The sequence below is a fragment of the Aptenodytes forsteri genome, unplaced genomic scaffold, assembly GCF_000699145.1.
Source record: "Aptenodytes forsteri isolate BGI_AS27 unplaced genomic scaffold, ASM69914v1 Scaffold54, whole genome shotgun sequence".
NCBI lineage: Eukaryota > Metazoa > Chordata > Aves > Sphenisciformes > Spheniscidae > Aptenodytes > Aptenodytes forsteri.
In genome coordinates, this window is record NW_008796044.1 from 2,613,784 (window position 1) to 2,626,076 (window position 12,293).

Consider the following 12,293-nt stretch of genomic DNA (forward strand, 5'->3'; position numbering starts at 1 on the left):
CAAACAGACCTGAATACAGAATGATATTTCAGCTCAAAATCTGACACTATATTTTCTCTTCTACCTTGTCATAAAATGGTATTTCTGGAAGATATGTCAATGTGAAACTAATATTTACTAGTTGACCATGGAACACACAGAGATTCTGCGACTCTCATCCTTTCTTAAACAGTGACATAGAATTATGCATCTTTGCTCTGCATAGGTGATTAAAAAAAATGTACAAACGGTATTTCCTGACAGGCTGAGTTTTGAGAAAGAAGTTGAAATCAATGATTTGACCCATCAAATTTTAGGTTCCTACACACCTTTCAAAGCTGGAAACCTTTGACCTCTGAGAGACACACCCTTTTCTAAGCCATCACCTACAATAAATTCTTGCTGCAAGAGGAACAGAAGCCTCAGATATAGCTCCAGACATATTGAATGGAAGCCCCCAGAATGTGAAAACAAACCGGAACAGCACACACAGGCAATGCGTTTGTCTAATGTTAGGTAACTCAGCACCCCATAAAAATATGCTGTACAAGTTTTACATCACAGAGTAAGAGTTGCTTACCTGAGTTTGTATGTGGAACAATCAGGGGGAAGTTGGATACAAAAACCAGAGGGAGCATGGAAAGGAATAACAAATCAAGTGGCTGAAGGTATTGAACTTATATTAAGGAAAACTGAGAATTTCTGGTTGGATGGTTTCCAAGTAAGGTAGAATATTACATTAATCTTTGGAAAAGGGATCAAACAGAGCAAGTGATTATTTACAGTATAAGAGGGATGGCACCATTAATGGCATGAAACTAAAAAAAGAAAGAAAGAAATTCAAGATGAATGTCAGATAAGCTTCCCATCTATTAAGCTCAGTAAAAGCCTCCCAATGGAGATGCGACTGCATCACACAATTAAACAGGATTGGAAGAAATATTGGTTAATCTACAACAGGGAATAACTCTGCATAACAAAGCAGCTGGACTAGCTGTCCTAATAGGGTTTTTTTCTGTTTTTAATGTCTGTGATTCTGGAGCTCTCAGGCTGATGCTATGCTCAACCTACTAGCTCTCATAGTCCCTATCTAAGGGAAGCCCTTAAGAAACAACAAAAACAATAGATCTAATCTTTTGATAGTTGTATAACAAGTCCCCTATGAAAACACATCTTGTTTTAGACACATTCATCTATGTAGGAGTAGATAGAGATAGACATGTCTAAAGAAAGACGTGTATGTTCAATAAAATACAGTAATAGTATGTGCTTGCTTGCCAGTAGTTTCATTGCATTTCCCTCCGTTATCTCTAGCACATACAGCCTGTGCTTGTGACAGCTCTGAGAAAACATACACCTTCACTTGCTTTCAGTTTAAACAGAAAACATCCTAAACAGACCCAACATCCAGAGAGGGCTGACTTGTACATGGTATTCCGCTCATTAATGGTGAGTTCTAGCAAATAATACACAATATGCGATAAAATAATGAAGATTCTCCCTTCTAGTAGAAGAGACAGACAGATGGACTGATGTAACACTTTAGTGCCATGCTACACATCTAACTAAAACTGGAGTATAAAAGCTGACCTTTCTATTTGAGATTTTGTACCAGTTATATATGAGCTATATAGAGTCCTCGATACACTTAGCCTTACAACAAAGGGAAAACATGGAAGTACTATTAGTTCCACGTGTTTAACAGGAAGGTATGACACCAATATGCAGCCACAAAGGAAATCCATGGCAGGGTAGGAATTTGAGCCCAGGTCTACTAATGTTGAAAGCTATTGTCACAGTAAGTGCATTATTCACTCTTTCCTATGCCTTTAATCACGGGAAAGAGCAGGAGAAGTGGAATAAAACGTTTCACCAAACTGTTAATATCAGATTGCCATCCACTTGAGCCTTTTTTCAGATTTTTGCAGGAGAAGGAAAATCAGGTAAATTAGTACGTTTAAGCCAACGCACGCCAGAGATTTAGAAAATTCTGGCATGTCAGTAACTTTCAGAGTATCAGAGGTGCCAAACACACATATATCTCTCTCTTAAATCAATGACATTTGGAAATATTGCTAAAACCTATCGTCTAACAGTCAGAGGTTAAGGACAGACTCATCACCTCCTTGGGAAATGTTATTACTCGGGCAACATCTTGGGAAAAAGAAATTTTGAACAATCGTTCGCAAAGGGTCAACTAAGGAAGTAGCAATAAAAGCTGACATTTCTCACTGGCAACATGCTGTTCATCTCTGCTTGTGCTGGCAGGTTCCTCTGCCTCCCCTCTGTTTGATGCTGATTCTACCTCATATAGCAGAGAAGGCTCAGCAGTTGGCAAGATCGAAGGGGAAGAGTATTCAGGCTGAAACTGCTTGAAGTAGTTTTAGCTGCAGAAACTCTTTTCACAATGGTGGGGTGTGACCTAGTGAGAGCAGGTGCCTTGGCATGACTCCCTATAAGGCTACAATTTTAACTTTTGGTAAAGTTAAGACTGGTATTGCCCCTCTTTAATCCGACTATGAAGAACTATTGCATGCTCAGGCAAAAGCAAAATGACTAAACCTGAATAACTTTATGAATGGTGAAGTACCGGTGCAAACTGATACAGAATATAACAATACATTTTTATCCCTCTTTGGATTCCTCAGGACTGAGGGAAAAAAGAAGGACGATAATGTATCTGCTGGTGGTTCCCCCGGTGTATAAATCTTAATGTGTCAGCAAGTACTAGGTATATGTACCCCAAAATCTAAAATCCCTGACTGAAGGGTCACCAAGACAGTACCGTGAATTCATAACCAGATAAGATTTCTTCACGTGGTTGGCTGAATCATCGTTTTGCTTCTTGTGGCCCAGTTGATTTTCTGATTTACCACACTTGGGTGATTAATTACTTTTATATAATGTTGTGCTGAAGATATCACTCTTGCTTTAAAGCTATTTATTGACAAATACGCATAGATTAAAAGACCCATCTAGGAAAAGAATGAAAGTACTTTCATGATCATTAAAAAGCAACTGTGGAATTTTTAATCTAACACACACAACTGCTAAGGAAGAGACAACTAAATCACATGAATTAGGGAATGGATCTGTCAAACCAAACTAAATCTCTGAAGTAATTTGGAAGTTTCACTGACTTTTTTTTTTTTATGATCCTTTATATTTCACGGCTTCATACCGAAAGTCACACAAAAATGGCAAAAACTGCTCAGAAACAAAATGTACCAGAAATCCCAAATGACTACATCTTCAGAGTTCAATTTTGCAGGGGGGAGTACTTACTATGATTAAAGTTCCATATAAGCAAGTGACTTGCCAGCCTACTTCTCTAAACAAATTCCAAATTCACATTCTCAGTGAGTATTTTTATTTTTACTACACAGCATACCAAAACCCTACTGCATACTTTTATTTACAACCCTAAATCTCACACTGAGTTCTTTCTGGGTGATTTGTTTTTATAATTTCCCCATTCAGTGCTTTCTGTCCTCCTCTGATGCATTTTATTCATAGGCTAATAAGGACTTTCTTTTTCCAGTAACCATGGGGAGACATGGGGAACATGTTTTGGAACTTCACATATAAGGTAGTGACCACACTGCACAATGCACCCATATAGCACAGATCGACTGAGCCCAGTCGCATACAAGGAGTGAACTAGCTGTGAAAGCACGGCGAAGCAAAGTGAGCTTGCAGGGGTCAAGACTGAAAATGCAGAGAGCCTGCATAATCTTTGGTTTTTTCTTGGACTTGAAACTATTTGCATGCCTCCACAAAATCCCTAACAGTGTTTGAAATTAGGAATTGAAAAGAAAGATTTCTTAGAGCTCTTGTCTTAAGAACGGATGCACATTCAAATCGGGGGGGGACACGTTTGGCGTTGTGGCTAGCATTCGTCTTTATGCCAAAGTGCTGGTAAGACCTAAGCACCCAAGAAAACATATATCAGGGAAACTTGTTTACAAAGTGCTTTAAAATTAGCTCTTCATAAAATCCAGTTGGTAATTATTCATTAAAATACACCCATGAAACATCTGATACCCACAGTGACAGCCAACTGATTTGTTTCAACCTTTGAACGTGACACAACACAACCAGTACAATGCAGCACAGCATTCAGTAATAACAGCACAGTTGCCACCAGATAACTTCAAGGTGGTCAGAGCACCTAAATGTGTTTGAGCACTGGCTAAAAACACGGTAACACTGAAGCTGCCCAGCTATTCAAGTTGCTTCAAATAAAGCCATTTCCCACTGTAAATGAAAACAGTTTTCATTTTGACATAAAAAAATTGTAAGTATAAAACACTGCTGGAAATGAAAACAACACAACTCCATGCACTGCCTTCTCCAGACATTACAGTGATGTTTCTATAAGGTTACCTTATTTCATGCATCATTTGGAATGATCTACCAACGTGTAGTAACATCATAATTGCTGTAATCTCTGTAGAGTCACTTCATGCATTATTTGACATTTACAGTTCATTTTCTTTACATTATCAATTTTATTAATATGACTATCTTCTACTAATTTCCTATTGATCATTCAAGCCTGCAATGTGTATTTTGTTATTTCTATGTAGTACTACACAGGTTGGAAGAATTTTGCTTGAAAGCAATGCATTCCTGTTTCTAGTCTGCTTGCCGCTCAAAACTGCATTTTTACCTCTCCTCTAGAGCTCCATTCCCTATGCACATGGCACACAAGGCTGCTTCTAGACGAGTTTACAGCTACATAAGTTTGACTGACTAAACCAGGCATTTGGAATATTTGCTAAACAGTAATACTGAGAAGGTTAAATCTCAGCAGGGCTCTCAGACAGGAACTGCATCTTGTTGTCTCAGGTTAATCATGTACCTAATTTGCTGATTATTGACTTGCTCCCACAAAGGATTTTACTTGGCTTGACATATCAGCACTGATCAGTGATGAACTGTCAAGTGTAGTTGTTCACTGCTTTACAGCTCATGTCCCTAACCTGCAGAAACAAGGATTTTAAATTTCAATTTTAAAATATCGTCTGGTGTCAACTTCAGACTATTTTCATTAATACAAAACCATTCTGCTCCTTTCTGTCAGAACAAGGCTTCTTTTCACTAACTCAGGTCTGTAACAGCTTGCCTTTCTTTTTCTAAAATCATTTCTTTTGGTAGCAGCTTGGCTGAATTTTGATTGCTGGGCAAAAATGCCAAGCAATCTTCTGCTGTACCACCCTGTTGACAAGCACCAGAACCCTGCATGAATAGGGGAAAGTAATTCTGCAGACTATACTGATGGATTTCCTTAACTCCAGTTATGGAAGAGGGTTGGAATTGCTTCCTCTGAAGACTGGAAAACAGGTTCTCTGAGGAGAAATCCAGCTAAGTAGGAAACAGTTGATATTTCTCATTATTTAGTTTAACAGGAAGGTCACAAAATTTATATCCTATCCATGTAAGGTAAAGTGAAAAAAAGAAGAGAAACTTTGCCTTCTCAGGCAAAGCCTTCTTAGATAGAGAATAGCCTTCTCAGATGAGAGGATCATAATGACATCTAGAACAAATACATTCGATCACAGTGCAACAGAAATTAAAGTTCAGCTTGAATTAAAAAAATATTTTGTACTACCAGTTACATCCAGCTGGATTTCTTGTAAAAGGTACAGGCATACCTCCATCATGTCTTAGTCAGACAATTATAATTAGCTTGTATTTTTAGCAAACCTTGATGATTGCTTAGGAGCTTTGGTTGCCCTAAGCCATTTTCACTTCATGATTTATACTTTTGTTTGTTTTCCTCAACTAAACTGCTGGTTTTTTCATGGTGGAATGATAGGGGAAGTGAGCGCCAAAATTCTGAATTAAATGAAACATGCTCAATGAATTATGCCATTACCTCATTGCAACAGTAAAAGATCCATAGACATAATTTCTCCCTCAAGACAACATATTGAAGCATTACAGCCAAAATCAAAACATTCTTAAGAGAGGCTCCCACCCTGGAATGTATTCTCTGTGGATATCTTCTGTGTTGCACGGATGTCTGGCAACGGCTGAAAATTAGTCAACAGCCCTCTACGATTTCCCCAATTTATCTAGTCTTTGTACAGAACTTCAGGATGCTGTATGCTAACCTCTAGCTACAAGGAAAACTGACCACTTGCCCTCCCCTCCTTGGGTTGTGGACTGCTGATCCCTATTTCTTTACCAGTTGGATATATCCATTCAATAACTCACAGAACATTTTAAAACAGCATACTACAGGAAGTTGATGGAGTGTGGATAGTCAAAGCTCCTTGTTAGCAAATTCTTAGAAGTAGAGGTCATAAACCCATGTAAACCTCTTTTCTCCTTTCCTCCCAACTCGGTTTAAAGATTTTCGTTCTCAATTCAGACTACAGGCAATAATAAACACCAAGGAACAGTCATAAACCTATGTAAACCTCTTTTCTCCTTTCATAGAATCATAGAATCATTGAGGTTGGAAAAGACCTCTAAGATCATCGAGTCCAACCGTCGACCCAACACCACCATGTCCACTAAACCATGTCCCTAAGTGCCTCATCTACTCAACTTTCCTCCTCATCTACTTTCCTCCCAACTCGGTTTAAAGATTTTCATTCTCAATTCAGACTACAGGCAATAATAAACACCAAGGAACAGGAGGCCATGCAGGATAGTTCTATAAATTTGCCTCACATTGGGAAGCAGATCCAAAATTCAGTTGATATAAGTGTAGTTTTCCCCAGAAAATTAATTGGTTCACTATTTGTAGCACGAGTTTGTGCATGCACATGGACACACTTCACTTAGGGTTGATATCTCCTTGCAGGCAATATGTAGCAATGCAATTATGTTAAAGCCTCTGGACTTTTAGCTCAGATCATGCATTTCAACCATCTATGTAATTGCAGTCTGCTTTGCCAAATGAAAAAAAAAAAGTAGTAGTAGTTCTTTGCAAATCAGGGCAAGGCATCTAGAAATGTTAAATAGGGCTTTCCCAAAAGGGATCACGGAGTTCTACGTTTGCTTTTTGGAAATCATATACTAAATATAGCATTTTAAGTTTAGGTGATAATTTCTGAATGAAGAACTGATCTTTAGCAGCAAAGATATGCATGAAGGAAGGGGTCCTTTCCAAAAGCTGGTTGCTATTTCTGCTTCCCTTGCTCTGTGAAGAATGGAGGCTCTTTCCTTTCAGTATGTGTAACTGCAATTATTTCTCATTACAGTTCTAACCTAAGTAAATGGGAATCCTTCAATTCACATTAATGAGTTTTCAATATAATAAAAAAATTTCTCTCTTTAACAGAAAATATGGCTATATCTTCTCATAGCAAAGAAACTAAAACACCCACTGCCCAACCTAGAAGAAAAAAAGATACTTAAGTTTGGTCTCACTAACTTTAAAACTATCTTTACCTACAGCCCTTAGCTCTGTACTACAGGGCCACTGTAAAAATGTCGCGTTACTGAGTTTTCATCTCTGAGGCTGGTTAGAAATCAAGAAGAATTGGGTTTCCCAACTGCAAGACTTGCCCCATGTCTGAGTCAGATATTATACCTAAATACCGTCCTTGAGGGAAAGTAGTAAAATTAAAGCTCTCAAACACATGGCCACTACATTATGGTCGCTAATATGGCCAGGTAGCAGTGGTGCCAAAGCCTGTTGCATACCCCAGCAATGCCATTCCAACGGCCTGTGGAGATTAAAACTTCTGTGAAGATAGAAAATTATATGTTAACACGTCTAGCTGTGCATGCATTCCAACTGTATACAGTGCTTTGGTGCTGTGAGTTTGACCATCATCACTCATCATTTTTGACTGGTGTATTACTGGATAGGTTTATCCCAATCGGGGCCAAGCTTTTGTCAGAGGTTTTTATTGTCTCAAAACCTTGAGTGACAAAACTGCAAGTTATTTTAAAAACCTGAATGGCAAGATGATCATCATTGATTAATGCTTTTATCAATGTACTGTTGAGGTACGCAATAACCTAGAAATCTTAAGATCAGAGTGTTCAGTCAAATATCACAAATTAAGTAATTCCCAGGATACTGCACAGAATCCCTAAACTTGAGCTCCATAAGCTCCAACATAAATCTAACATAGATGCTCTAGACTTTTGCATTTTGACATTTAAAGCCAACGAATACATTGATAAAGTACCTGGGCATGTGATGGTGGGAGTCCTCTTCTTATATAAACACCAAAAAGAGCATCCTTCCCTAAGGATATGTTGAACTTCACGAACTGTGGCTGGCTGATATGGATCGGCGCCCGCCAAAAAACTCCAGGGGGCACTTCCTGGGTGACCCTGCGGCCAACTTCTGTTTCTCCGCTATCTATGCTGCTATTCCTAGTGACCCATGGTCCTGTAAAATCAAAGCAAATATAAATCAAATGAGATAACTGCTTTTAATACAGGTATTTTTATTCATTCAAGATGAACATCTGTGGCAATGCTGCCTTTTAAATCCAACTGTAACTTTCCTTTCTTATTCTGATGCAATTTGCCTGCTGTTTCAATCGCTATGTAAGAATTTGGCCCCTATATTTGAAGTAAGAAGGCTGTGAACCTTTTTCTGTGGAGCATCTGCAATCTTCTAATCCTTCCAACCCTTGAATTCTGCGATTGCTTTTTACTGATCAAATATAGTAACAGTAGACAGTCAATTGAGCACGTACGAATCTCCCTGTGCTCTTTTCAGCTTCATCTTGTATGCAACCAGGATATAAAAAAATTATCAGAAAGGCGAACTGAAGGGTAACTTCAATCTAAATGAACTGATTGCAAATTTTTCTTACCGTTGTTTTATATAGTAAAGTAGTCCAATAAACTCCAGGTCATAGACAAGAGAGTTGACGGAAGAAATGAAATGCACAGAAAAGGATTTAGAGGACAGTGTCTGTACTCTAACATGCATCTTCTCCCTCTTGAAAGAAAGTTAGTACAACTCAATGTGCTGCCTTTTAAGTTCTCTCTGCCTGAAGCAGGGACTATACACAGGTCTTTCTCCCTCATGCTGTGGTTAGTTAAAACCCATCATTTGATGGTTCTTCAGCATGCGTCATTGAAGACAAGATACAAGACGTTTCTGGTTGAGTGCTCTGGCTTCCAGCCCATGAAATAGTCAACCTTTAAAACATGGTGCAAATCCCTTCTGTTCCCAGCCGAACAGGATGGCTCTAAGGCTACACTTATTTTAAACATGGAGTGCGACACGTGAAGAGTTAGCTCTTTCAAGCTACAGTATACAGCAATGTTTGATTTTGTGTTCCAAATTCCCAAACAACATGGTGATAAATCAACTTTAAAATTATTACAACAGACACTATAAAGACCAGAAAACCACAGAAAATATCTGTTAACAATCACAGAAATTTGAAGGTTTCATTAATATAACTATTAATACACACTGGATGGTAGTGATACCTCTGATACAACCTGACAGTATTTGCTAAAAGCTCAATGTTCACTTCATGTGTTTTTCATGATGTAATGCTATTTTCAATAAATGGCAAGTTACTTTTGAAATATATTCCAGCACTGCATGAATGTAACAGGATGGCACAGAATGACATAAAATTCCAGCAGGTAAGTACATAATAGCTTTTCTGTCTTGACTATCTTTAATTGAGAGAGCTGCTATAGCATGGTTTCAATTATAGATTCCAAATTATCTATGTTAGTAGCACATACACTTGTACATAATGAAACAGATATTATGTTAGCAGTGTTTTGAAATGGTAAAAGAACGCTCTGAATACCAACTGCTTTTGGCAACTTGGTTGTTTTTTCATTCTCTATGTTCGTGGGTCTACAATAACATCACGGCACTAAGAAAAAAAGAAAGGAGAAGAAGCTGCAAAGACAGGCTGCAAAGAAAGGAAAAATGGCCGAGAATGTCAAGCAATGTGCCTTTAGAGCCGCCCAAGAACACAGACATATCAACCAGATTCAAACACACAATGTTTTAAAAAAACTACATGATTTCCTTTCTTACGGATTACTGCAACAGAGGATATTTCAAAGTTCCTACCTCAATGAAGTCAGGCACCATCTCACTAGAATTTAAATTAGTCCTTACCCACATGGATAGGAAAACCAGGTACAGAGCACATAAAATCACCTGTTGAATGCTATACTGAAATCACTGGCAGAGCTGGGAAGTCAGCCGAAGGCTGAGGGCTCCTTCATCTCCTTTGAGTACAACATTACACTTACTTCACTTCACAATTCCAAGTTATGGTAATAAATGATGAATTTTTTTTCAACATTCTTAAAAAGTGTGCTGTAAATTATTTCTTTAGAAGCAGACAGTGCATACTTAAATGAACATCAACTGTATCTAATCTGAGAACAGACTCCTCGACACACTCTGAAGAACCTTGTTCTTCAGGATCAGTATATCCATAGTCAACGTGAAACAGTCAAAGCAAAAGCTATTTCCAGGAAATATTACAGTAGGCATTATTATTATGATGATGATAAAAGGTGTATAAGTGATAAAGGTAGGAAGATTAATAGACCAGTGCCTCTTCCAGTATTCTGACTCTGTCCACAGACTCCTTATACTCAATGAATTATCTGCATTACATATTTTTTCAATTTGGTTAATTTCATGCCTACAATAAAGCTGCTCCAGTCCACGGAAGCTAGTGGAAATCTTTGACATAAAGAATACTGAAGTCAGTAAGTGTAAACTATTTCTGAAATCCACACGTAAAATTGGTGGGAATCTGGAGCTTAGATCTATTTGAAATCAGAAGTGTCCCCCCCCCCCCATGTTGGAATCTGCTTCTCATTTAGTTTCTTTTTAAGCAATACTTTATACTTTTTACAGTGGAGCAGTGGTCATGTACATTCAGAGATATGGCTTGTATTAGCAGCACAAATCTAATATTCCAATTAGTTAAAAAATAAGCAGCTTATAGTCACTTACCTCATGTCATAAACATATATATAACATATATATATAAAAACATATATCTATCAGGGCTATCAAGTACTGAAATGGCTACTAACACACATAAATAGCATATGCCACAGAATAAGTTTCAGAAAAATGAATCTTTCTCAGAACACTTTAAGAAGCGACGTGGTGTTAGAATGCCCTCATGCATACATCTGCCTTACAAATTACTGAGTCATGTGTTTTTCACCTACATCAAATAGAAATTATACTGAATATAATGGCTTCAGCCATTGTACCTCACTTTTATCCAGTGCAGCAAGCTTACTGAGCATGCAAATGGCAAGGCCAGCATAGTCTCTGTTGGAGATTATGGTTTCATTGCTGTTAAAGCAGCTCCAAAACACCACCATCAATGACTTTTGCTAATTACATTGCTTCCAAGTCTGCTGAGTATATGTTCCCTAGAATTGTAGCTTTGCAAATAAATTTAATTCTTATGGAGGCTCCAGTTTTAGTATTTCTGGTTGAATTCAGCCTTAGCCTCCCTTGGTTTTCCAAAATTCTGTTTTCTATTTCTATCTGGGTGTCCTGGTTTCAGCAGGGATAGAGAAGGACATTTTTCAGGAGTCAAGAATCCTCAAATACATCAATTAAGCTAAAAAGAGACTATTCCAGTTATCAAGAGAACCAGAGTTACATTCACACTACTTCAGCATGCACCTCACAGGCAAACAAATATATTGGATGTATATACTGGATGTCAAACTTTCCCAACAAAAAGTTATTAGAAAAAGACCATTCATTTATATTTCTCATGAAAATTTTGAAGTTATTAGCTTAAAAATTCGTGAAAAAAGCAGATGAGACAATTGATTTTGTAATTATCAATCAGCCTAGAGACATGATTCAGGTTCCTAATACTGAAATGATTCAGTTCAATTTGGCATTATCTTGGGAAGCATCTCCCCGTAGATGCTATTTTTTTGCTCTACAACATAAATGATCTGGTTTCTAGTTGTCCAAACCATTCCTTCTGGAAGATTTCAGTGTCTCAGGAAAATCTACCCAGGAAGACAACTGTTACAGCTGTAGGGGTTGAACACAGCAGAGGATTTTAAGAGCACATTAGATGACCAACTATCACAAGTCATCAAGATATACTTAACCTACAACAAAGAATGGAACAGATGGATGACCCCTTATTTTCAAGTCTGTATTTTTGTGGTTTAACCTGGCAGGCAGCTAAACACCACGCAGCCGTTTGCTCACTCCCCTCCCCGCAGTGGGATGGGGGAGAGAATCGGGGAAAAAAATGTAAGATTTGTGGGTTGAGATAAAGACAGTTTAATAGGACAGAAAAGGAAGGGAAAATAATTAATAATAATAATAATAACAACAACAACAACAA

At 37.9% G+C, this 12,293-nt stretch overlaps 1 protein-coding gene across 3 annotated transcripts in view; it reads right to left on the minus strand.

Annotated features, from left to right (window-relative positions):
• TENM2 (teneurin transmembrane protein 2) overlaps positions 1-12,293 on the minus strand; it is a 600,599-nt gene that overhangs the window by 119,331 nt on the left and 468,975 nt on the right. For all 3 annotated transcript variants that reach the window (XM_009285708.1, XM_009285709.2, XM_009285710.1), the window contains one exon: positions 8,136-8,341. In XM_009285708.1, coding sequence (XP_009283983.1) covers positions 8,136-8,341 — 206 coding nt within the window. The remainder of the gene's footprint in view (positions 1-8,135; positions 8,342-12,293) is intronic.